The following is a 25,022-nucleotide window of genomic DNA, read 5'->3' as shown; positions in this document are numbered from 1 at the left end:
GGCTCCAAGCCAAGGCTAAACCCCTCCGAGGGGAAAACCCATAAAACTCTTCTCTTCTTATACAATTTGCTTCAAATGAGCCAATAAAGACCCAAACCCTAGAACAAGTCCTCCTCCAAGTACCAAGTCAACCATTCCAGCAGAACCAGCTTCTAACTACAACTTCGACCACAGCCTTTGCCCTACAACTTCGTCCTGCAATTTTTAACCTTGTAGCTACTGCAAAAACCCTAATCCAGCTTCTTCTTGAGTCCTTCATTGCTCCTACCAAGGTAAACGAGGTCAAGATAGAGTATTCTCCCTTCCAGCAACAAGATACCGCACTTCGCTCTTATGCAACTCGAACTTGCAGTTTCAACCTCCTTTATAGTTGCAGAAACCCTAGAATTCTACACGTGTGAAAGAGATACAACCCATAAACAAGTTTTCTTTGACTTCTTTTGCCTTCTAGACCTTCACTCAACCTTCCTTGTCTCTTCTAGTCGTAGATCAAACCTTTTCAAGAGAGATCGAACTTGTTGATGAGTGAGTTCAAATGAGGTTGAACTACTCCTTTATATAACCTTTCCAAGGGGTCGAGTTCCCTCCTTTAGGCCGACTTGAAGCTTCCAGGGCCAACTTGTACTTTGGAGGTTTCCAGAACTTTCTAGACTCAAAATAAATTCTTTTACAAGATATATTTTGCCCGGAAGAGTCTTATAAACATGATGTTGACTCTCTTGACTCATGACAATAAATCTTATGACCTGACAAACCCTAGAAGCATGAAGAACATGATTTCAACTAGAAGACCATCAATAAAGAGCATGAAACCCATGCTTTAAAATAATAACCTTTTTTCTCTTCTTCTTTTGTTTGTTACATAAGATACATATTGAAATGAGTATAATGGCCAGTATGAAGACCAAAACTAGTTACATTTCCAACACTCTCCTACTGCAACTAGCTCATCTCTGACAGACTGAATCCTGGTGAGATAGGTGGTTACATCTTCACCCTTGTTCATCTTGACGGTCCTCAACTTCTCTTTGAGGATCATCTTCTGGTTCTCCGACAAATCCTGGTACAGCTTGACGATGGCATCCCACATCTCCTTCATTGTTCCCTTTTCTGTGATATGCAGAACGATGTGATCCCTGACTCCATCAAGGATCATCCTCTTAGCCTTGGCATTGTCCCTCCTATATTCATGAAACTGGATGGGATTTGTTGGCACAATTATCAATGTTGTAGCAAACTCCTTCATACCGTGCTCATCCAATAGAAATAGCATCCTAGCCTTCTAGATACCAAAGTTGGAGGCTCCATCCAACCTGTCTTGATCTCTTAATCTTGTTGCGGCCATCTCTAGAAAATCTACAAACTCAATAAACTGGAGAAATAATAAACTAGGTATAAACCCTAGTGTGCTTTCTCTTCCAGGCACTGCGTTGATCTACTTCTGCAAAAACCTTTTGGCGTAAATCCTTTGTGCTAGATCTGCTCTACAAAATCTAATTTGCCTCTAGAAACCCTTTTCCAGCAACCTTTCTGCCTACTACTACTCACTGAAGCTACTCACTCTTCCTCTGGATCACCCTCCCAGCACTGGCACATGATTTGTAGCCTCTAAAATTCGCACTACCTGGCTCGCCTGCACAAATTTGCTCTTCAATGCTCTGATCTATCTGATCTGCACCAACCTTGTCCTAGAGCTTCTTTGATCTAATTTGTTATGATACCATGTGAAATTTCCACGAACTACAGCGAGTGGAAATTTATCTCCTGACTTATGCAGTTTATTTGTCTTATGTTAATTATTAACAACAAATATCGATAAACTGTTATTCTAATTCCTCACAAACAAAATACGCTGTGAAAAATAAAATACTGGAGCTAAGAAAATAATGCACACACATAATAATTTTGACACTGTTATTTTTGGCCAAATCGTCCTTGGAAAAACCTCGAAGGGAAAACAAGTGCAACAAATGAGGTTTTATTATTATCGTCAACAATTTGATAAATATTACAACTGCTTTCCTTTTAGTGGCAAAGCTCTGACAAATAATAATCTTTACTGGCAAAATAATCTGGAGACTTATTGTCTCCCTCTGCAACTCAATCTAGCCTCTCCCAGGCAACCCACACTCCTCTTGGCTACTCACACTGCCTAACTAGAAATGTGCACTGCTGCTCCGGAAAATTTCTGCCTCCCAGACTGCTCTAGACCCACTTGCTCTACCTCCGGTAAATAAATCTGGCAAATGGAAACTGAAATGTGGTCGCTCCTGCAACTCGCACTATATAAACTAGCTAACTCGCGCTACCAAATCGACCTCCTCTTCTTGTCACTCGAACATTGTAAAATCTGAGAAAATATCCTCCAGAATCCTACTCCCAAATCCCTATTGAAACCTCACTGCTCGATGTCTCCCTAGCTTGAACTACGCCCTTGCTAGATCATTGCAACTGGGCAAGTTGAACTGCTTGACTCTCTTCGAGTATTTCTCCAAACCCCATCGACTTGCTCTTATAATATTTTGTTGAGCAACCAATGGCCATGATCACATCTCAATCGATGGCTCAGATCATCTTGACCCCATCAAGTGACTTTTCCAGAAGTCACTAGAGCAAAATCAATTTCCCTCAATTCAGATCCCAAAAATACTACCAGGAATGAACAAGATGATGTAAAGATAACACAAATCACAAAGGAAGGAAACAAACTGTAAATGATTTCAAAAATTGGAATCTTTGTGGTTATCTAAATGTCTCACGGACTTCTTGATACAAAATAACTTTAGAAGCTAAGATTCCTAAACCCCTTCTTGGGTTCTTCATTGTTTTTATACATTCTTGGAAAAATTGTCCTAGTAACTAATTTGTAACTGACTCGTAACTAATTAATAGCTAAAAACGCATTTAACTAACTAATACGAAGCCAGGGATGAGCGACACTTGGTATGAATTCTCCTTTGGATAATGTGTGTTATGATTCCATTGTTCAGATGGCAATAAACCTAAATTGTCTATATTTTCTATTTAGCTTATGTCGGCTTATATGAGAAACGTTTTCTCTTAAAATCTTTATCGGTACATCTAATTATTTTGTTAGATACCTCTGTCCTCAATCAAGAACCTTACCCTTTTAATTATACTAGGATTTAACCCTATTCCTAAAATATTTGAAGCAGCCACTAGAAGCGATGGTCCAAATCCATTAGCAATTCCATTTGGATTATTCCCAAAGAACCAACATATGAACTCTGTCAAGAAGACGCCCCTAACTACTAGACTCAAAGAGCTTATTTTTAGCTCTAAGATATGAGACAGGAGTTCCTCTAACCTGTCACTCGGCCTTGATATTTGACCTGAAATAACCCTAATCTCGAGATCCATGTGGATAGTCCAATGTCTTGTCATCATATCTTTTCTATTTCCATTGCTTGTACGTTTGCTTCAACTTCTATTGTATTGATTATTTATTGCAAGATTTGCTTGAGATATCTAGGAAAATGATACCATGGGACTTACAGCAAAAGGATCACTTATCAACTTGGATTTCAAGTCATTAGACATTGCCATAACATGTGGTATGTAAGAACCATCAAGGCCCAATTTTCTAGCAACTTTTGGAACTTGAACCTTAAAGCCATCAGACTCCTAAACCAACAGATACTAACTTCAAATGTAATTCTTGGAAATTGGATAAATGGATTATCTATAACCCATTCCTCAAACATAAGATTGTACTTGCCATCTACATTTTCTCAAGTAAGATTGAAATGTCTCAAAACCCTCTCGACAAGATCAAAATGAACAACTCTAGTAACAGAGACCCTCAGATCCAATTGCAGGTGCAACCTTTTTCTCAAAGCATAAATACCATCAATGATGAAAACATAAGATAATGGAACCTCAATATCATTGTAACCAGTATGGCAACTGAGATTTAAAATCATAAATGGGAACCTTCATAGATTTTCAAGCATGAATAAGATCCATTAAATGGCTACATCTATCAGCATCATAAACAAATTCTGCTCTTTCTACAATAAGATATGTACTGGAACCAGTGCCTCCCATGGCTAGAAATATGCAATTTGAAAGAAAATCTACAACCAACTTTTGTATCTTCCTTGGAAAAGTAACACTCGAGAGCATGATTTGCCTTCTACCTAGTGGAGGCATATCTGTTTCTTGGACAATTTTGCGAATTTGGGGTTCAAAGCCCATGTCAAGCATATGATCAACTTTTTTTAAGGCCAAACACGATATCATGGATAATGACAGCCTTCCCTTTTCACGAAGGTCCCCAGAACATCCAAGAGTTCCGACAAGAATGTCAACATGCTTTTCTTACATTAATCTGATGCACCACAGCTTCCGTCAATCTCTTGGTTATTGGAAAAATGAGATCTTTGTTTCTTTATGAAAATCCTATATTAACAATATAACCCTACATCAATTATTTGGGTGCTTATAAAATGAGGGATCCAATGAAAATCAGGTGACATAGCCTACAGCAGTGCTTGTTGGCATTCTCAGATGGTTTGTTGAGTGCTCTCACCTAGCCTTGCCACTAGGACAATAGATGGTCGCTTGGTGCTATTTTTTGGGTGTGTTGGGCATAATATACACCACCTTATGGGCTCTATCTTTGGCACTCTATGTGGATGTTGTTCCTCAACACTTGGTTGTCGATGCTCTCAGTGCTCCCTTTGGGTGAACTTGATACTTGACATATGATGTTGCTTGGTGAAATTTGGAGGTTGACTTGGATCATGACATGGAGATTGGATTGTGATCTGGAGGCTTGGTTGACCCCACTCCATAATCCCTCGGTCATTTGGGTGAGGTACAATTCAATAACCATATAACATAAGGTTATAAAGGAGGACTTACCAAATTAGGAGATTTGATCACAGACTAGGACATTAGGAAGAAGTCTAATCTTGGCAAAAACTTCAAGCGATAAGGATGGATTGTAGAGAATCACCAAATGAAAATTTTTTATGTGATGAAAGACTTGGCAAAGTTTATGCAATTTTGAAGAGAAGCTCAAGAATTTGACAAAGTCAATTACAGTGGTAACACATCCTTTGACCTTAAATATCCCACTACAAAAAGTTGCTAGGGTTTCTAAGAGAAGATAGCTACTTTTCCACCCTCTCCATCCAAGTCCTATCATTGACCTCATCCTTTTTGACTCCATAGCCCAATTGAATAGAGGTACAAGTCCAGTTGTGGGGCCACCTTGTAAATTTACCTTTTTTTCTTATTTCTTGGTAACTACGGTTAGGCTTTTGTAAAAATTTGCATTTTATAGCAATTTTCAATCTATATGTTATTATTCTATTGGTTGAAATTGCATTTTGTAAATTTAATAAGGAAAAATCTAGCATTAGTTGCATGTTTTACCCCCAAAATAGGGTTGATGTCTAGGTATTTATTGTTGTCATATGCATTTTCAGCCATTAAAAACCTAAAGTTGAATTATTCCTTGCTTACCTCTAAGTCCTTAAGTTCTTTTATTTTGATCAACTAAAAGTTATTTCTTTGTTATTATATGTTATTGCATGTTGTAAATCTGCATACATAAAAATCCTAGTTTATAACAACCTTCTTCTAGTCTATTGGGGTTGGTGGAAAATGTACTTGAACATTAGTAACTCGTATCCTGGGCTCCAAGGCTTTGTTGGTACCTTCTCCCATAATCATTAGACTCCTACCACCCTTGAACCCTCCTTTATTGAATACTTTTTCTAGGTGATTTATCTAAGATCCTTGGAGAGCCATTTGGCTTGGAACCCTAGTCAACGATCCTCTAAGTCTTACTAGAGAAGCCTCCCTTGTAGCAAGAGAGAGGTCGTTGAGGCGACAATGTTGGTTGATCTCTTTGTTGCCATAAGACCTAAGTTGCCTAGTGAGGCTTTGCACTAGGCCTGCCAAATTTTGCGATAACATTTTTGGCATCGTTGATAGGGAGGAGTTGAGTCCTCTTTGTCATCCAACATTATTTTTTGTGTTGTTTATGGGGAAGATTTGAGTCCTCATAATCCGAAGTTATTTTTGGCATTGTTTCCAGCGAGGAGTTGAGCCCTTGATCAATAACTTCCTTCCATACTACAAGTAGAACTTTTGCATTATGCATTTGAACTCAAAAAATTAATATCAACAATTCTTGCTCTTCCATTCTTCATTTACAAAACAAAATCACCTTGTTAAGGTTTGGCTAGACAATCTCAACCTTATAAAAGATTCTTAATATACAACTGAATCCTTGAAACCAAATTTAATCTCTCAACAATGTCAGAGGAGTTAATGCCACATCCGATAAAAGCAAATGTTTAGTCTTCAACATGCCTAAACATTTGCAAACTGTCTTCCAACACCTAAAGCATGTGAAAACAAGAAACTGGCACTATAGGGTTATCATGAATGCAGTCCAATAAAAGCATTAGGGGTATATGATAATTTAGTCCGATATTCCTAGTGCAGAGGGATAGTCTGCCTGAAAGGACATACTATATAGTCGTAAAAACCTCTCATCAAGACCCTGTTCCATGGGCAAGAGTTACATTTTCAGATCCTATTAATGCATGTCAAAACTTGGATCCTATAGCGTCCATATGACTCTACACTATAACCATATGGTATGGGATACCAGAATTTACCTTGGCACCTCGAAGATCCTTACTTGAATGGTAAGCAATTATATCCATATACTTAAGGTACAACTCCTTGATTTTAGCTAGATTTCTCATTACCCTGACATAAATCAGGCATGTTTAATGAAATAAACCTAAGATAATTGCATGCTAGTCATTGTGCAATAATGAGAAATATATTGGTGCATTGCCCTTACCAACTAGGTGCCATGTGACCAAGTATGGCCACAATATGATCAATCTTGTCCAACAATATTTTCCAAGTTGACTAACTCAATGCCTCGCCCTAGGGTGTGGTGTATCTCACTATGGTTTATAGTGATAAAATCAGCATGCTAAGAATAAATAACTACCTCAAGTCATTAAAGATATGCAACATGCAATCAACGTATTTCCTTCACAAAATCATAATGGACATTAAACATGATGCATGCTAGAATGGCATAATTGTTCTACTTTCAGCCCAGCAGTTGTCTGTGCAGTTATAGATAAATTACCCATGTCAAAGAATACCCTACTAGGCCCCTTTGTAGGTGCGCCCAACTAAAATCACTATGGAAGTCAAATCTGCCACTCTACTAGACCTCATTCTTCCCAGGGATTGAGTCATTGCACTCAAGGAGTTCAAAGATACCAAAATTAAACATTTGACAGATATCACAATTTTCACATGTAGCAGCACGCGTACAATGTAACATACCTGACATAACAATAAAATAACTGTCAAGATTTACGTATTCAACTATTCATAAGTGTAAATGATAGCAATTCTATCGTAAAAAGGAGAGGTTTTTTTTCCTTTTATTTATTTAATTCTGAAAGAAAAACTTGCCATCTTTTGTCATCGCTAGAATGTACTTACAGTCTCGAACATGAATTAAACTTAAGGCCTATCATCACTATTCTCTATTTTCTTTATTCCTACAGGTTGCTCCAAAGTTCTCCCTCATGACTTCATTTATATTTAGAGCTCAATGATATCCTTTTAAAGACCAACTCAAATTCCCTTTATTACTCTCACATTGGCACGCACTTACATATATAGGTCTATCTTTCTTCACTTGTAAAATACATTCATGCTTTAAACAATTAACATACAAGTTCCCAACTATTAAATGATTATAATTGGTTTTGGACTTATAATCACACATGGATTATTATAGTCATTATATGTGCCAACCTTTCGGTCCACACTTTATAATGGTATTGTTTGCACAGAGCGCGCCAAGGTTATGTTTTCTTGTCTATTGATCTCCTCATCGATATGGTTATGGTGGCTTGTACTTAATTTACACGTGTTCAAACCGCTTGTCTAACATCTAAACTCTGATCGCATGGCATTTAATGTTGTCCCACTTCTATGTGGCATTGGTACACATTGACAAACCAACGATCAGGATCGTATCTTAGCAAGGGACAGCTTAGATTGTTCAACCCAAGGGTTAGGGTAACGACCTATGGCCTACCCCATCCCACTGACACTGTCTCATTTTGCATTTGCCTCAACAGAGGTTGAGAGCTCTACTCTCCAGTCTCAAACCCTAATGCATCTTCCTTTGGCATCCAGTTATCTATGGCTCCTTCCTTGAATTTCATAAGGTTTCTAAAGCAGCATGCGTTAAATTTCATGGCTTCTCCATTTTGTTTATGGTGCGACCGCAAAAGGTATATGGCTCTATGTATCATTTTCCCACTGCAATTTAATTTTTTGGGTTTTTCTTCCATTTGCTCATGGTGATATTTCGGGCTTCTCTTGACTACTTCGTTGCATCTACAGGTTACATTCCTCGACAGGTTGAGGGTTTTGGGACATCCTGCTACCCTTCTTCAAACACAAAGGTCTTTGCTCCAACCTCACTAAGACTATGCTAGCCATTGCCGAGGGAGTTGTTAGCAAAGCTTCCAGGTAAGGATTTTTAAAGGGAAATTTGTAGCTTTAACTTCGTTTGGCATTACATTATTGTGTTTCCTCCTAGGAAACACAATCGTCTCAGCTCCTCCACAAGTAAGATGATTCTTTAACCCTATTACTTGCTTTCTTCTTTTAATTGCATGAAATGGTATTATAAAGGTCTGTGACTCATTTCATCTGCCTGTTTCCACTTGTAGGTATACGGCTTTGTTACAGTGGAGAAAAGGAGTTCTTGTCGGGGCTTTTACCTTCTTTTTTGAAGGGTTGACGTTGGTTCCAAGTTCTAACTTTATCGCTCCTTTCTGCCAGGTTGTTGTAATGGCTAAATGGAATCCCAAGAGCGCAGCTAGACTACTACACTCTGAGCGTTTTTCTTATTCCTATACTGGGTTTTTTCACAGTGCTAGGGTTTTAAGGACTTGTCCGGATACTGTAGCGGCTACAGTTCCTCTCGACTTTGCTTGGATTATCTGTGGGTTTTGATGGAATAATTTATTAAGGCCTTGCATGGCCACCCTCCATTAGGATTCTTTGATATTTCTCTGATACATGCATCCCACTATATAAGTTGTTCTTTAGAATTTGAGGTCTTTCGGCCCTTAGGAGTTGAAAAGATATGGGTTATTGTCCTTTATAGGTTAGACTTTGCTACGTAATTTATTTTATCTCTACAATATATACGGTTCTTCAATTTCTTTTGCATCGTATTTAAGGCACTCTGCCTCAAGTTTTCTCCATGAGGACTGAGCTTTAACCCATATGGGTCTTTATTTTACGGCACTTTTATGGAATACTACTATTGCTATTATTAACAGATTATTGATATCAAGACATAGAGTTTTCTCTTACTTGCATATGCATCGAAAGATTAAAATCTCTTGTTTTATTTTTTTGGGTGCACAGTGAAAAACTTCTGTACCTGATAAATGTTGGTTTACTTCCTTTCAGCTAGGCATTGCCTTTATTGTTTATCAGATGTACAGTATTCTGTGTAATGTCTCTGTACTGGTTATCTTACAGTCTGCTTCTACGATATACATATAAGTATATAACTATTTCTAGTTATATACATTTAAATACCTTATTTAGTCCAAAGACATCTGTGGTTAACTGTAATGGGAAATCACTACCAGTTTTGTGTCCTAATCTTCCAATTCCTGAGACCGACTCTGAGACCCTGAGGGTATTAATTTACTCTTGGGGGTTTAAGAGTCCAACTTGGGCATAACATCACATTTAACCTCCTTATAATTGTAAATAATAATGGATAATAAATTCAACTTGAACCATTTCTTTTTCACAATAACAGACTGTTATCCTAAACAGTTCTTCTATTATTCCAGTTGGGAGTTATTATCTGTTTTCTACTCTTGTCTCAATATAACACAGAGATATCTCAAATGCACCTACAGTCCCAAATTTTTACCTTCACCTGTAAACACAGGTTTTTCTTTCATTTGAGCCTTGTTTTCCATCTTGTCTGCCTGCAATCACAGAGTTAGTCCAGCAAATACAATTCTCTAATTTTCCAATAATTTTCAGAACCTGTGATTAATATCTCAACCAAGTCATTTTCACAATTTTTACAGTTCACACAAGGATATTTAAGGCTAAACACTTATCCTTTTTTTTCAGAAATATGTCAGAGGTTTCCATGTTTCTCCCAGCCTTGAACTGGCTTGTGCAGACAGTTACCCCCGAGCTCTTGCTCTAACTGTCAGGTTAAACCAGGAAGATTTTCTTGGAGCTTGTTTGCCTCCTCAACCCTATGCAGCGTCCTGCAAACTCTTTTCTGGGTTTACCAGTCTTTATCTCCCACCGTTAAGAGTTATCCAGAAACTGTATTTATCTCCCACAGAGTCTGGTTCAGTTTCCAGTTTCCACCACAGGGTGTTTCTCTCCAACCCTATAACTATCTACGTGGTCTGTAATTTCTGTCTAATTCTTTCTTGCCTTTTTGTTCTCTCTTTTCAGAACTCAAGGTTCAGCCACAAGACAGAAGGAAGATGCTTCTCTGTCCCTTTTTTTTTCCTTTGTTTGTTTTTCCTGCTTCTTTAGGCATAACAACTTCAACACATATTTCTGAGAGAATTAATATTCACGTAATTTCTCATTCATTAATATTTTTCTTATGTTATAAAATAAAAATAAAATAACATTCCAGCACATGTCTTTATAATTAAAAAAAAAAAAAAAAAAAATCACAAAATGATTCTTTCAAGGGGTATTTACTATTACATACAATAGCATTCTGCACTTGGAACAGAATAAATGCAAGTAGAAAGAATCAGAAAAGCATAAGAATAACTGCAACTAGTTTCCACAACACTTAGAAATAAGGGACACTGAGATAGAAGGGTCAAAAACAAGATAAAACACTTGGCAGGATGCCCAAATAGGAACCCTCAAGAGTCAAGAGCACCACTGAAGTCTACAGTTATGTTCCCCTTCTACTGGTCATATCCCATCATACTAAAGATGAAAAACTTAAAAGATAGTGACAGAACTAGGGTTGCTGCAAAAAAGGAGTGAGTCAGTGCTCATAAATGCTAATTGTTGCTCTAATCCATGAAAAATGCCAAAAATGAATGATAATGAAATAAGGAGATGCATGCAGTATTTATACTGGTTTCTTAAGGAGATGCTTGGAGTACTTATACTAGTGTACCACAATGCCTTAGACACCATTGGCCAAAAGAGACTAGACAGTGGTATCTTGTTTAACACTTCTCCAAGGTAATCCAGCACCCCACTTAGCCCACCTGCCACTTTAATACAGCATATCTTTCTGATATTATTTTCTTCTGTAATTGTTATTCCTTGGCCTCATCATGATTAAACTATGCTCCTGGGGCTGTTTACTTAATCACAGTTAACAATCAATCATTCTTTGGTGAAATAAAAAACCACAAAGTTTGCATGGTCCTTTCTTACAGATTTTTGGTAGAAAGGCACCTGGACTGTGACATGAACCACACCAGTAGCAGGAAATCATAAATATAAGAATAAATAATCTAATTCAAAATAATAAGATAAGATAAATTTTATTAATGTCCAACAAAAGACCAAGAGAAGAAAATGACTCATTTACACAACCATTTGATCATTTTCATTATATTAAAATGTATTTAATACATCGAACCCTGTAATAGTGCAAAGTGTTGAAGTTTTTAAGTCTAACAGTTAGAAACCCTCCATGTACTTTCTGATTTATTCCTTCCTACTTGTTCTGATTAATTAACAAGTTATTTACCATGTAAATACTGAAAATAAACACAAATACATGCTCAACACATTACAGATCATCAACTGAAAGAAACAAAAACAAGCACACAAATGACACCGTTATTTTTGGACTAATGTCCCCGGAAAAACCCAATGCGGGAAAACCGGTGCAGCTATCTGAGGGTTTGATTTATTAAGCAGTTTCAGAATACAATTTGGGTGCCAAATCCGGCTCACCCAACAAAGAAAAAATCTCGGCAGTAGTACCTCTCCTTCAGAGACAAATGCTCCGGCTGAAACCCCGGATAAACACTCCGGCGGCTCCTCAGCTCCAAACTGCCCCACAAAAAACCTCTGCGTCAACCTCTAGGGACATCGTCGGCCTCTTCTGCCCTCTGCGTCAGCTTTCCCGGCTATCCCCGGCAGTTCCGGTTGTTCCCGGCAGCTCCGACTTCTGCCCTCTGCGTCAGCTTTCCCGACTGTTCCAGCAGTTCCAACTTCTACCCTTTGCGTTAGCTTTCCCAGCTGCTGCGCTGATCCTCCCGGCACTATCTCTGCCTCTCTGCTTCTGTATTCACTGCCCCTCAGCTGCAACTCCAGATCACTCTCTCAACTTTCTCAGCAAACCCAACCCCAGAAAGTTGAAATCTTGATCTCTTGGTGTATTCTCCAAGTGACCCTCAAGCCTCCTCTTATACTTTTCTCATTGACAAATCAACAACCGAGATTAAGTCCCTAATCAACGACTAAGATTAGATCTGGCTTGATCCATGACTTTTGGACCATTCTAACACAGTTTTATATTAATTCACATTAATATTTTAATTTCCCTAAGTTTAGACTTAGGGACTCCATTAAAAATATTAATTATTTTAATATCTCCCAAACTGTTTAGAATCTACCCAAACTCTTTTTGGGTATTGGAGATCTCATGTGCCTTAGCCTCTCCACCAAATTTCGTGGCTAGAGCACATCCGATGCTACCCCAAATCAACACTCCCTCTTAGCGAGGACTGTGCTCTAGCAATACTCCTTACTGAGTATTACTCTGATCATCCAGCATCGGTCCCTGATGCTAGGCCTGCTGCCCATCATCTGTACTGTTGCATCTCGTACTGCCACCCATGGCTTTGCCACTACCACTACTGCATCTGTACGACAGCTCCCTCTACATTCGTGCTGCTGCCCATGGCCCTGCCACTGCCACTGTTGCGTCTGCACTGCATCCCCTCTCATCATGTTGCATCATGTTGCCCATAGCACCGCCACTGCTAACTGCTGCACTGCAACTCAGTTACTGAGAAGTAAGTAACTGATCTCCCAACTCTAACATCTTTGTCAGGCTAGAGACACTCCCGATGTTGAAGCTCCCTCTATCGCTGACAAGTGCTCCCTCTCTGACCTCTGCGCTGCTGCAACAACTCCCTGCATCTATCACCATTGCACACCTCTCTGTGCCATCCTGCACTGGTGCAACACTCCCGTGCCTCTCGCACTGTTGCAGCCTGCTAGCCTCGTACTGTCCTGGGAATCCTGCATTGTAGCTCTCTCTGCCGCTCCATCCTCATCTGTCTCTACTGACATCCGCCAGTCCTGCTACTCCTCTTCGAGGCTCCTGTAGCCAGGTATAATCCAAGAGGTTGGGTACCTCGAGGATCCTGCCCCTCATCTTCTGTAGTCCTCTTGACTACAGCTCGATGTCTCCCCACTTTCGCTCAAGTGGTGTGTGTGCACTCATGGCACAGTCATCGTCTGTCTCCACTTCCTTCTTTGCCCTTGCTGGCGCTGCCTTGGTCTCAGAAGCCTCTCCCTTGCTCTTCTTCCTCGGACACTGGGTCGCATAATGACCCAGCTCCCCACAGTGGAAGCATTTGACCTTGGAGAGGTCATTCTTCTTCTGCTTTTCTTGCTTACCCTCAGATGCTAAGGCAGCGTCCACCTCCTCCTCCTTCTTGATTCTGATCCCCTTGTTGCTGCTTCCCGTCTTGGTCACCCTCCTGATCTCTTCTTGGCGAAGAGCCGCCCACATTTCCTCCCAATCTGGAAGGGTCGCCCTGCCCAGTATGCTCTGGACAAACACCTCCCAGTCTTCTGAGACTGCATTCAGGGTTGTTCTCACCATCAACTCTGGATCTAGTGTGGCCCCTATGGAAGTCAGTTGATCTCGGATCTCCTTCAATCGACCGAGGAAGGTGTCAATATGTTCTCCCTTCTGCATCTGGTATGACCGCAGCTGATTTTCTAGGAGCATCTTCCTCTGCACGGAAGTATGCTGATACAACTTGGTCAGGGCCTCCCACATCTCCCGTGTCGTATTCTTCTCGGCAATATGTGGTACTATATGATCCTTGACCCCGTCAAGAATGATACTCTTGGCCCTCGCCATTGCTTCCTCATACCTGTCATTGTCAGCTGGGTCAACTGGGACCACTATCGTCTTCAAGGCAAAGTGCTTGACACAATTTCTGTCAAGTACGGATAAGATTCTGGCCTTCCAAACTACGAAGTTTGAGGCTCCGTCCAGTCTGTCTTGGTCTCTTACTCCATGTAGTGCCATTCCGTTGCTCTTCTACTTCCCTCCTGGAAGTTCTCGATGTGACTCCCTCTGAGCCTCGATTTCCCTCCTGGAAATCCTTCTATTGATGTCGAGATGCCCCCTACCCTGATCGTTTGTGCAACCGCACCACTAATCCAAATTCAGTACCCCACCAGCTCCACTTTGCAACTTATCCACAGCCTCCTAAACCCCAGCAACCTGAAGGTGAGAGCTCCTAGGCTCTGCGCAGTGCCAGCACCGGCAAACTAGCTCCCTAAGACAACTGCGTCAGCCCTCTTGGCCTCTGCATAGCTTTGCGTGACCCTGTCTTTGCCTCCCTCAGCTTCTGTGCAGCCTCTTCTTGGCATGAACTTGATGACGCAAGCACTACGTCACCCCTTCCTTGTTGTTTTGCTGCTAGGAACAGCGTCTGTCACTAGGGACAATTGTTTTTTGCTGCTGCTGCTCTGCTCGGCTAATGTCCTTAGTTCTCCTGTGATCTGCAGCCATGCTCTGATACCATGTTGAAGTTTCTAGGTCTAACAGTTAGAAACCCTCCATGTACTTTCTGATTTATTCCTTCCTACTTGTTCTGATTAATTAACAAGTTATTTACCATGTAAACACTGAAAGTAAACACAAGTACATGCTCACCACATTACAGATCATCAACTGAAGGAAACAGAAACAAGCACACAAATGACACGGTTATTTTTGGACAATGTCCCAGGAACAACCCAATGCGGGAAAACTGGTGCAACTCTCTGAGCGTTTGATTTATTAAGCAGATTCATAATACAATATGGGTGCCAAATTTGGCTCACCCAACAGAGAAAAAATCTCGGCAATAGTACCTCTCCTTCGGAGACAAATGCTCTGACTGAAACCCCGGATAAACACTCCGACAGCTCCTCAGCTCCAATCTGCCCCACGGAAAACCCCAGCGTCAGCCTCTAGGGACTGCGTCAACCTCTTCTGCCCTCTGCATCAGCTTTCCTGGCAGTTCCCGTTGTTCCGGACAATTCCAGCTTCTGCCCTCTGCGTCAGCTTTCCCGGTTGTTCCGGCTTCTGCCCTCTGCATCAGCTTTCCCGACTATTCTGGCTTCTGCCCTCTGCGTCAACTTTCCCGACTGTTCTGGCTTCTGCCTTCTGCGTGAGGCTGTGCTGATCCTCCCGTCACTATCTCTGCCTCTTTGCTTCTGTATTCACTACCCCTCAACTGCAATTCCATATCACTCTCTCAACTTTCTCAGCAAACCCAACCCCAGAAAGTCGAAATCTTGATCTCTTGGTGTATTCTCCAAGTGACCCTCAAGCCTCCTCTTATACTTTTCTCGTTGACAAATCAACAGCCGAGATTAAGTCCCTAATCAATGGCTAACATTAGTCTGGCTTGATCCATGACTTTTGGATCATTCTAACACAGTTTTATATTAATTCACATTAATATTTTAATTTCCCTAAGTTTAGACTTAGAGACTCCATTAAAAATATTAATTATTTTAATTTCTCCCAAACTTTGTAGAATCTGCCCAACCCCTTTCTGGGTATTGGAGATCTCATGTGCCTTAGCCTCTCCACCAAATTTCGTGGCTACAGCACATCCGATGCTACCCCAAATCAACACAAAGTTGGATCAGCCCTATGTCGTCAGGTAGGTCTCAACCATGTGGTTCTTATCAATCCACTAACAAGTTTTTTCCCAAATTTGCATCATTTTGCATGTGTTTTTTAATTTAACCATTTGTGTGGGGAATGAATGTTAATTGACTAAGAAGGAGACCCATAAGCCTGGAAACCCCCAGGGGGTCCCTAGTAAAAACACAACTCTCCAATCGCTAAAACATATCATGAAAGATTAAATGTCAGTTGAAACCTAGGTCAATTTCTCAAATGAGAATATAAATTGCTTCTCCGTGAGTTTAGTTTGTCATCCAATGTCCGTAAGCTAATTATCAGGAATTTGCAATGGTTATACAAAATACATAACCAAGACATAATAAGACCGGTGTGCAGCTTGGCAAACGTGGCCAATAATGAATCATGCCGCCAGTTTGAGTGGAGATGCAACCGAGTAGTTTTTCTGTGCTAAATTAGAGGCCCCTCCATTTTTTTATTATATAAACAGGCTCCAAAAGGTTCCATATATTCAGAATGTTTTTTAAGTGACCATGCTTCCCTTATACTTGATTGTCATCAAAATGAATTTCCAGTCTTTGCAAAACCCAGTGCTCAATCTAATCATTCTCACACATCCTGTCACTGGGCAGGTAACATTATCTTGCAACATTGCCTCTAATTAATTGATCTTTACGTAATTTAATGCATAATATCCTCTCTAATCATTCTCACCCCTCCTATCACTTGGCAGGTAACATTATCTTGCAACATTGCCTCTGAGTAATTAATCTTTACGTAATTTAATGCATGATATCCTCTATTTAGAATTTATTTATGTAATCAACTAAACAACAGAAATCCTAAAGTAAAATTCTTAATTTAGTTTTAAACTTCATTCAATAAGATAGCAATTTGAGAACTTATAGCACTAAGCCAACAAAATTGCTAGCTCAAAAATTAAGGTGACGACTTTAATTGTCTTAGAACCTGCCAGAATCAGCCAACTTTAGCTTGCAAACTTTAAAATTGAGGGGTGGAGGTTTCGCTCCTATCCCACTTTTGTGGAGTTCAGAACCTTAATTTTTCCGTTCAGACAGTCAGGAAAAAGCCAATCAAGAATTATGTTGAGTATATTAGATCTAAAGTAGGAGGTAAGCTATAACTATGATTTTAACAAATGCCCAAAATACTCTAAACTAAAACGGGTGGGATTGCTTGCAAATCAATTCCAAACACCAAAACTCTAGAGGCCGGAGTTGGTGTTCTATGTATCTATTATTTGATTTCTTTATTTTGGGGATCACATCAAACACAGATTACCACAACTTCACAAACATGCTATCCAATGTGACAATGGATCTCAAACACTTTTGCCGATAACTAGAATTCTGGAAGGAAGCCCTGTGTACATGTGTTAGATCCAATGTTGTGAAAAGCGCGATCAGGATTTAATCGGCGTGGGGAACGAATCGAAAAAAATCGGAAAAAATAGTTTGGTACAAAAATATTCATTTTTTTTCATTTTTTTCAATTTTTTTAAATCTAAACCATCTACAACATAAAATAAATACATTGACACATAAATATGATAAAAAAACTAATATATAAGATGTTTAATATCATTTCTAGCGCTAAAATCACACATAACATTGAATCATGTCCTGAATAGTAAGTCCTGACTCCTGAGTCCCAACTCAACCTCAAAATATCAACAAAAAATATGATAATGTATCTCATCATGTCATAATGTCATATACAATAAAATGAAAGTCTAATCCTATTGATTTCCTCTGCCCCTCTTGCGAGAAAATGCCACAGCTTTCCCTTTCCCTCTAGATGTAGATGTTGGTGCCCGCACTGGTGGAAATGGCAGTGGAGTCTGATGTGCTCTAGAAGCTGAAGAACTAGAAGTAGGAGCTATAGGAGGTAGACCACGTACTCTACTGGTGGCAGTGGTAGCCCGGGTAGGCGGTGTCACCTCCTCCTCCTGTTCCTCCTCCTGCTCCTCCTCCTCCACCTGCTCCTCCGCCTGCTCCTCCTCCTCCTCCCCCTCCACTACATCCTGCACTAACCAATCATCAGTAGAATCCATGAGAGGCCTCTCGGCCTCAACCCTCCATGCAGCAGTGGTGTCAATCCCATCCAACGAGATGGCATCCACATCAGGTGTCCTCTCAAGTTGCCTCACCCACAATCGAAGATTGTAGTAGACGTATACCATGTCATTAAGTCGTTGGGACTCCAACCTGTACAAAGATCATGAAATAATAATTAATAATTAATATTATAATAAAAAAATATTGTTTAATGAATTCAAAAATTTATTTGGAAATTTGCAATATTTTAAATGTTTAAGTGTTAACCTGTTGCGCTTCTTGTTGTGTATTTTTTCAAATACAATCCAGTTGCGCTCACATCTCGAGGAGCTTCATGTTTGGCTGAGGATGAGAATCGAAAGCTTTTGCAAAAGGGGTACCCTGCCACCATACATTTTCCACCATGCATCTACAACAAAATTACAAATAAAATTTTAAATAAACATAAGAAAAAAATGGAATTTGAAGAGACAATGAAATTTGAAACAAAGTTACAAACTAAAAAATACCTGGCATTTTAATCGTCCTATCAGTGATAGCCATCTCAAAGCCAAATGTGCCACCTACCATCTTATATATCTCAATTTGTTTAGAGATCTCTATACGTTGTTCTGGAGATCGCACCATCTTCTGGACACAGGATAAGAATCCATCCATGATCTTAGCATCAAAATCAAACCCACATGCATAAGAAAATGCAGGGTTTAGGAAAAGCCCAACAACATGAATGAGACGATGGAGTGTGTTGTTCCATCGCTCATCAATCACTCCCCATAGAAGGAGTTGTTTCTGAAACCCATCATCTCCCTTATCATCATAGTAGGCCCGAATGGCTTCTTGGGCCCTGTCCATGGCTTCATACAAATAGCCCATTGCGGGCTTCTCACCATCAACCAACCGAAGAACCTTTACCAAAGGTTCAGTAACGGCGCACACCTCCTGCACTCCCGTCCAAAAGTCTTCCTGGTATGAAACTAGTCTGCATTCGGCCTCTCCTTCTGGTTTGCGGCTCATTGACAAAGCACGCCACTCCTCTGAAAGAAACATTCTCTTCACATCCCACATAGAATTCAAGAGGGATTGAAGAGATATGAAACTCGTGGCAAACCGTGTAATGGCAAGGCGCACCAACTCTTTGTTGTTGGTGAATCTTCTCATCAAGCTAAGCACAGATGTATGATTATATATAAATTTTGTGATGCTTTTTGATGAGTCAACAATATCTTTGACAAAGGGAATTTTCCCTATGTCCTCTAACATCAAATCAATACAATGGGCAGCACAAGGTGTCCAAAATAAAGTAGGATGCCTGTCCATAAGCATTCTACCAGCAACAACATAATTTGCAGCATTGTCCATTATGACTTGTACAACATGTTGTTCACCCACCTCCAAAATAAACACATCCAACAAATCACATAAAGTTCTTGCATCTTTGATTTGATGAGATGCATCAACAAATTTGATAAACATAGTCCCCTTGGGACAACTAACCAAGAAGTTTATAAGGGTTCTCCCCTTTTGGTCAGTCCAACCATCTGACATAACAGTGCACCTTTTTTGTGCCCATGATGCCCTAAAATCCTCCAATCTTTGGGTGCAGTCACGCTTTTCATTTTGAAGAATCTGGCCTCTGAAATCATGATAAGAAGGGATTTTGTACCCCGGGCCAACACTGGCAATAGCATCAACAGTAGGTTGGAAAAATGGATTATTCCTTACAACGCTGAAAGGAATATCACTCCAGAGGAGAAATTTTGCCATCAACCTGTCAGCTTGTTCTTTATCAGTTCTTTTTAGCATTGAACCGATAGATGGTTGTGAACCAGGTGTGGTTCGAGGAACAAAAAATGATGATGCAGCTACCGGATTGACTGATGCTGCAGTAGAACCAGTGCCACTTGGCCCACTTCCTTCAGCTGACCTTTTTAGTTGCCTTTTGAGTTCTTCTTTGGCCTCTCTAGTGTGCTCTAATTCTTCCAATGCTCTCATGGCTCTTTGGATAATTTCAGGATTTGTATTTATACAGGGCCCCACATCATGTCCAGGGATTTGTGCAAGGTGAAACTTCAACCTGTACACCCCCCCGTATATCTCCTTTCCACACAACTTGCAACTCAAGTTTTGTCTATCATTCGGAGCTTTAGGTTCACCATATTCCCAGAAAGGATCCAATTTCCTTGGCATGTTTGTTTTTGAACTTTGAATTTGCAAACTTGAAGTCTTAAATGGTGTTTTGGCGCAATTGTGAACCTATGGGAAAATAAGGATTAGGATTACAATTTAGCATTTACAAAATTACAAGTTACAAATTTACAAATTACAATTTAGTATTTTAATTTTTAATTTTTACATTGATGATTGTACAATGAAAATCCAAGTTACCCATAACCCAACCTAAAATTAAAAATAACCATTCCAAAGTTCAAAGTTTTAAACACAAATTACTCAACCATTCCAAAATCCAAACCCAAGTTATCCAACCAAATGGCAAATGCCAAAAACAATGAAAAAAACATAAACAATGTTTAAAAAAAATGAAAACAAAAAAAAAATGGTTCCCATAGTCATACCAAGTTACCCATCCCAAATCAATGAAGAAATACAATTTTTTTTTTAAAACAAAAGAAAAATGGTGCCCATACCAAGTTTCCCAACCAAAAACAATGAAAAACATACAAAAACAATGTTTTTAAACAATGAAAACAAAAAAAAAATAATCCTCATACCATTTCTATAGAGAAATCGGTGGTCTCCTCTTGATTTTCTCCTCTAAGCACTTAGATTTGGCTGAAAACCCTCTTCAATGGTCTCCAAGAGTTCCTCCTCCCTCCACGCGCATGACTGTCCAAATGACCAAATGAAAAACCAAAAAAAAAAATTATAAAATCGTGCTGTCCCGTGCCCCCGCTATTTTTTCATTAAAAATCGCGATTTTTTCGAAAAAAGCGCAATTTTTTGAAAAAAACTCAATTTTTTCAATAAAAATCAGCAAAAAAAAAAAAATTAGGCGATTTTTTCATTAAATCGCGATTTAATCGCGCTTTTCACAACACTGGTTAGATCCCACCAGGCATCTCTCCAACCTGGTATTACTAATCCAGAGAAGGTTTGTACCCGCGACAACTACAGGCAGGCTAAGCAGTCAGGAAGAAAAGACATAGCTGGTCACATAGCCACCGCGATGAACCATAGTGACCATGGTGACCACTCACTAATGACAAGATGATCCCTTGGACACTCTGGCCATAACAAAAGGTGAGGAAGCCCCTGATTCCAGAGGAACCCCACATTGGCTGGCCCTGGAACATAATTCTGATGAGCCGCCACCTTTCGCTGCCTGGTGGCTTCATGTGCTTGAACTGGTGGTTAGAATCTTAGATTTTATTGCCGGAGTTGTTTCATAGCTTGCCCTGCAGAACCTTAAATTGTGGATGCCATGATGTATATTGTGCAAATTGCTGTGAACAGATCTTCCATGATGAAACATTTATTGAAAGTCTAGATTGGTGGGGATATTTAACATAGCCCAAATTTTGTCTTATGATAGTAGCCTATTTGTCCTGAGCTAGAAGGAAAGGTCATCATTCCAAGTTGAAAAGATCGGCCATCAAATCAGGCCAGCGCAGGAATGAGAGACCAAATAAGGCACAGGGCCTTACTTATTTGGAGAGGATTGACCAACTAGGGATTAACTCTTAAACTCGGGTAAGACCCAGAACCAACCCAGTAAAGCCTTTCCAGAGCATATTAAACCCAGGGGCCAGAACATTATCTTAGAAAGTTTCACCTTTCAGTTAGAGGGGTTGATGGGACATTGATGGATTGACCTTTCAGAACCAAATAAAGCTAGTTCAGGATATTATGTTAGAAGGCTTGATCTTTCAAGAGCAACATTTCGCTTTAGACGGCTTGATTAAGAACTTATTGGTTCCAGGGTTGATCAAGACCCTGTTAGCTGGCTCGCTCATTTGACTTAGAGAGCAACTTTTCGTTAGAATAACGAAGAGTTGATCAGGACCTTCCTGGGTTGGTTGCACCTGTTTTTGGGCTCATGGAAACAAGGTGCTCTTACAACTGGTTGTAAGAGGGTAGAAAAGATGTGTTACATAACATTTGTAACCCTAATGAAATAAAATTGGAAAATAAATTGAAATGGGTGATTAACGAAAATGAAAAGTCAATGATCTAAATATTAAATATATAAAGAAATAAAAGTTAAAATACAACAGTTAACATAAACTAATCTTAAATGTTACTTGTTGTAAGCAGCTTGAGGTTTGCATCTGTTTTTTTTAGTTTCCCTGTGTTTACAAAATCCAGATTAAAATGAATTTATGCGGGTTAATATATCTTGCAGATTAATGCTTCATTAAGAGAATTCACACCTGTATCCTTATCCAGATTACGATTTTGATCAACATTCAAAGAATCCATGTGATGATTTTCATCAAATTTCAATGGAAAAACTCACGGTATGGCGTACCTTTTATGCTCAGGAACCCAACTTGACTCTGGTAAGCGAGGCCAGACTTGGGGCAAAGCAACATCCTTGTGTGCCACATAGAATTTATGGTAGTAGCTGGAAGAGCACACCACCTGTATTGCATTTCTGTGAAGATCGAGGAATTTGGATGCAGCATTCCTCCCTACAGAGTGACAGCAGACATAAAAGTGGTCTGCCCCCAGTGACCTGTTCCAAAATCCAAAAGACCCACTAATGTTTTTAGCATACATTGCCACAAAGTCAGCTATGGAAGCCTCAGAATGGACACGGGGATCATTCCTGAGAGAATTTATGGAGAATGGCAAGAAGAAGAAATGAGCCTCTTCTGGATTCGATGTGAGAAATGGGCTCTGAAAGAGATTGATTTTGAACATGTGTTCGCTGAAATGATTGCCAAGTTTCGGGTCATATGGATTTGGGTGGGGAAGAAAAATCCCTGCAAAGGAGTGATTGTTATTATAGATGTCTGGATATACGAAAATCTTGAGATTGACAAGCATTTGCTGAAAGTCTGCCTGGAATAAGTTCCAGTCGCGGTAGGGACCCGGATGGTTTCTTTCGTGGCTTGAAGCTGCGGTGTTGTGTGAAGTGTTGTGGAATTGTTTTGGTGGGGGATTCCTCAGATGGGATTTAGATCGAGCAGAGCTATGGAGGGATGCATTCTGGCATTTTGTAGAGAAATCCAGTGTCGTTAAAGGATTAGAGAGTGGTGTATATCTTTTGAAATTGAGAAACACTGACAAAGAGAAAATGAGGACTGCTGTGACGACCACAAGGGAAAATAACATTAAAAATGGCTTCGGTAGTACTGAAGAAGATCGAGTGGTTGTAATGTTGGTGGGTTTCTTCTTTCTCGATGCCATCGGTTGATCTGTTGGACCTGGTGAAGATCTTGCGAGTGACTTGTAAACAATCTCATGCCTGCTTGGTTCACATTCTTCTGTAATAATGTTGTTTTCTTCGAGTCAGGCAGATTGAGTCTGATGGGATATTTAGAGGGAACAACTGTTGTTAGATTCTTCTGAAAAAACTTTTTTGGTAGATATTTTTGTTACTCTTTTTTTTGTTTGTAAAATACTTGTGGTTCAACCACTTAACTATAAAGTGCCTCCCATTGTGCCTCTTTAATGGGAGTGCACAGGTCAATTTTCACTGATTTCCTTGGCTCTAGTTATTATGTATTTTAAGTGAGAAAGGAAAAAATTTAAATTTTATTAGTGTTAAGATAATAATAAATATTTATATTATATAATTTTAAAATTTTATTTTTATTGTAAAAGAGAGATTTGTATCTAAAATTTTTAAAATAGATTTAAATTTCGTCTTCAACTTATAAGTTTTTAATAGAAAAGACATGTTCTTAATTATTAGGCCTATTCAAGCAATACAATAATAATAATGTATAATTATTATTTTTATTTTTACTTTATTTTAATTTTTTATAATAATAACATAAGATTATTTTTATATTTATATTTATATTTTATTTTGACTAAATCAAAATGTTTGCAGATATATTATTATATTACATTACAAAATATCTCTATAATATTGGGTTGGAGAGTATCTCGAGCCAATCAAAAAAAAGATATAAAATATGTAATTATATGTATTATCAAAGTTTTAATTATAAATCATCATATTTGTAGTGTTTAATGACTCTTAAAGTCTAGTTTCTTTTATGTGTATCCTTAATATTTTAAAGAGTCAATTTTGTGTGTTTTTTATACTTTTTTTTGGATAAGGTTTTACTCTTTGATATATTTGTGTATTTAAATTTTTAATATTGTTTTTCAATTTATTACAAATTAAAAATAAGATGTTATCTTTAGTAGAATCTACATTGTTATTGTTAGGGTCCTATATTATAGGAATCTTAGTCATTTATTTCTTACTATTCATTTGAAGTCATTTTTCTAAATATCAGTCTTGGTTTCATGAGTGATATGGTCTAGAGGGGTCTATTGTAAAAAAGGGTCTAGTTTTGGATTGAGTGTCATGTAAAAAAAATTGAGTCAAAAGGGGTCTATTTGTCATAATTCAAAGTGTAATGTCATAAAGGATCATGATTTGAAAGGGTAATCATGAGGGGTCATTATGTCATCATGGAAGAGTCTAGTGGTCATGTCATGAAAAATTTGGTCATCATGAGTTAGTTATGTTGATGTCATGTCAGTCAGGGGTTAAATTTGACGCCCGTATGCCCGTTTTTAGGTTTTTTACACGTAAAATACGTTCTAATTTCAAATATCCGCGTCAGGGGTAACTTGCTATTAATTTTTAATACCGTCAATATGACGGCATGTTTTTTTTAAGTTTTTTTTAATAATTGTTATATATATTTAACATGGCAACTTCCGTTACCCAGAGACTACAAATGCGTCCGCCGTCCACCAACTTTCACGAATGGAAATAAATTTTGTGGGGTCTTGATTTTATTAGGATCGTCTGATCGCTGGAGCATTTACTGTAA

General features: G+C 39.0%; 1 protein-coding gene across 3 annotated transcripts in view; it reads right to left on the bottom strand.

Moving 5' to 3' along the window:
• Positions 1–23,599, bottom strand: part of LOC149201214 (putative glycosyltransferase At5g20260) — an 87,965-nt gene extending 64,366 nt beyond the window's left edge. Inside the window, exons 1-3 of one of the 3 annotated variants that reach the window (XM_089402889.1) lie at positions 22,529–22,667; positions 18,310–18,451; positions 17,597–18,192 (exon numbers count right to left, since the gene is read on the bottom strand). In XM_089402889.1, the coding sequence (XP_089259015.1) occupies positions 17,724–18,167 (444 nt within the window). In that variant the 5' untranslated portion in view covers positions 18,168–18,192; positions 18,310–18,451; positions 22,529–22,667 and the 3' untranslated portion in view covers positions 17,597–17,723. Of the gene's footprint in view, positions 1–17,596; positions 18,193–18,309; positions 18,452–22,528 lie in introns of those variants that run through there. The other 2 variants (XM_089402888.1, XM_089402887.1) reach the window with 2 other exon arrangements.
• Between the last annotated feature and the right edge of the window lie 1,423 nt (positions 23,600–25,022).

The sequence above is a fragment of the Pinus tabuliformis genome, chromosome 2_1 (assembly GCF_031772625.1).
Source record: "Pinus tabuliformis cultivar Carrire ecotype Pingquan chromosome 2_1, CPIR1, whole genome shotgun sequence".
In the NCBI taxonomy this organism is placed as follows: Eukaryota; Viridiplantae; Streptophyta; class Pinopsida; order Pinales; family Pinaceae; genus Pinus; species Pinus tabuliformis.
Note: the sequence above shows the minus strand (reverse complement) of the source record. Positions and strands in the feature narration are given on the sequence as shown.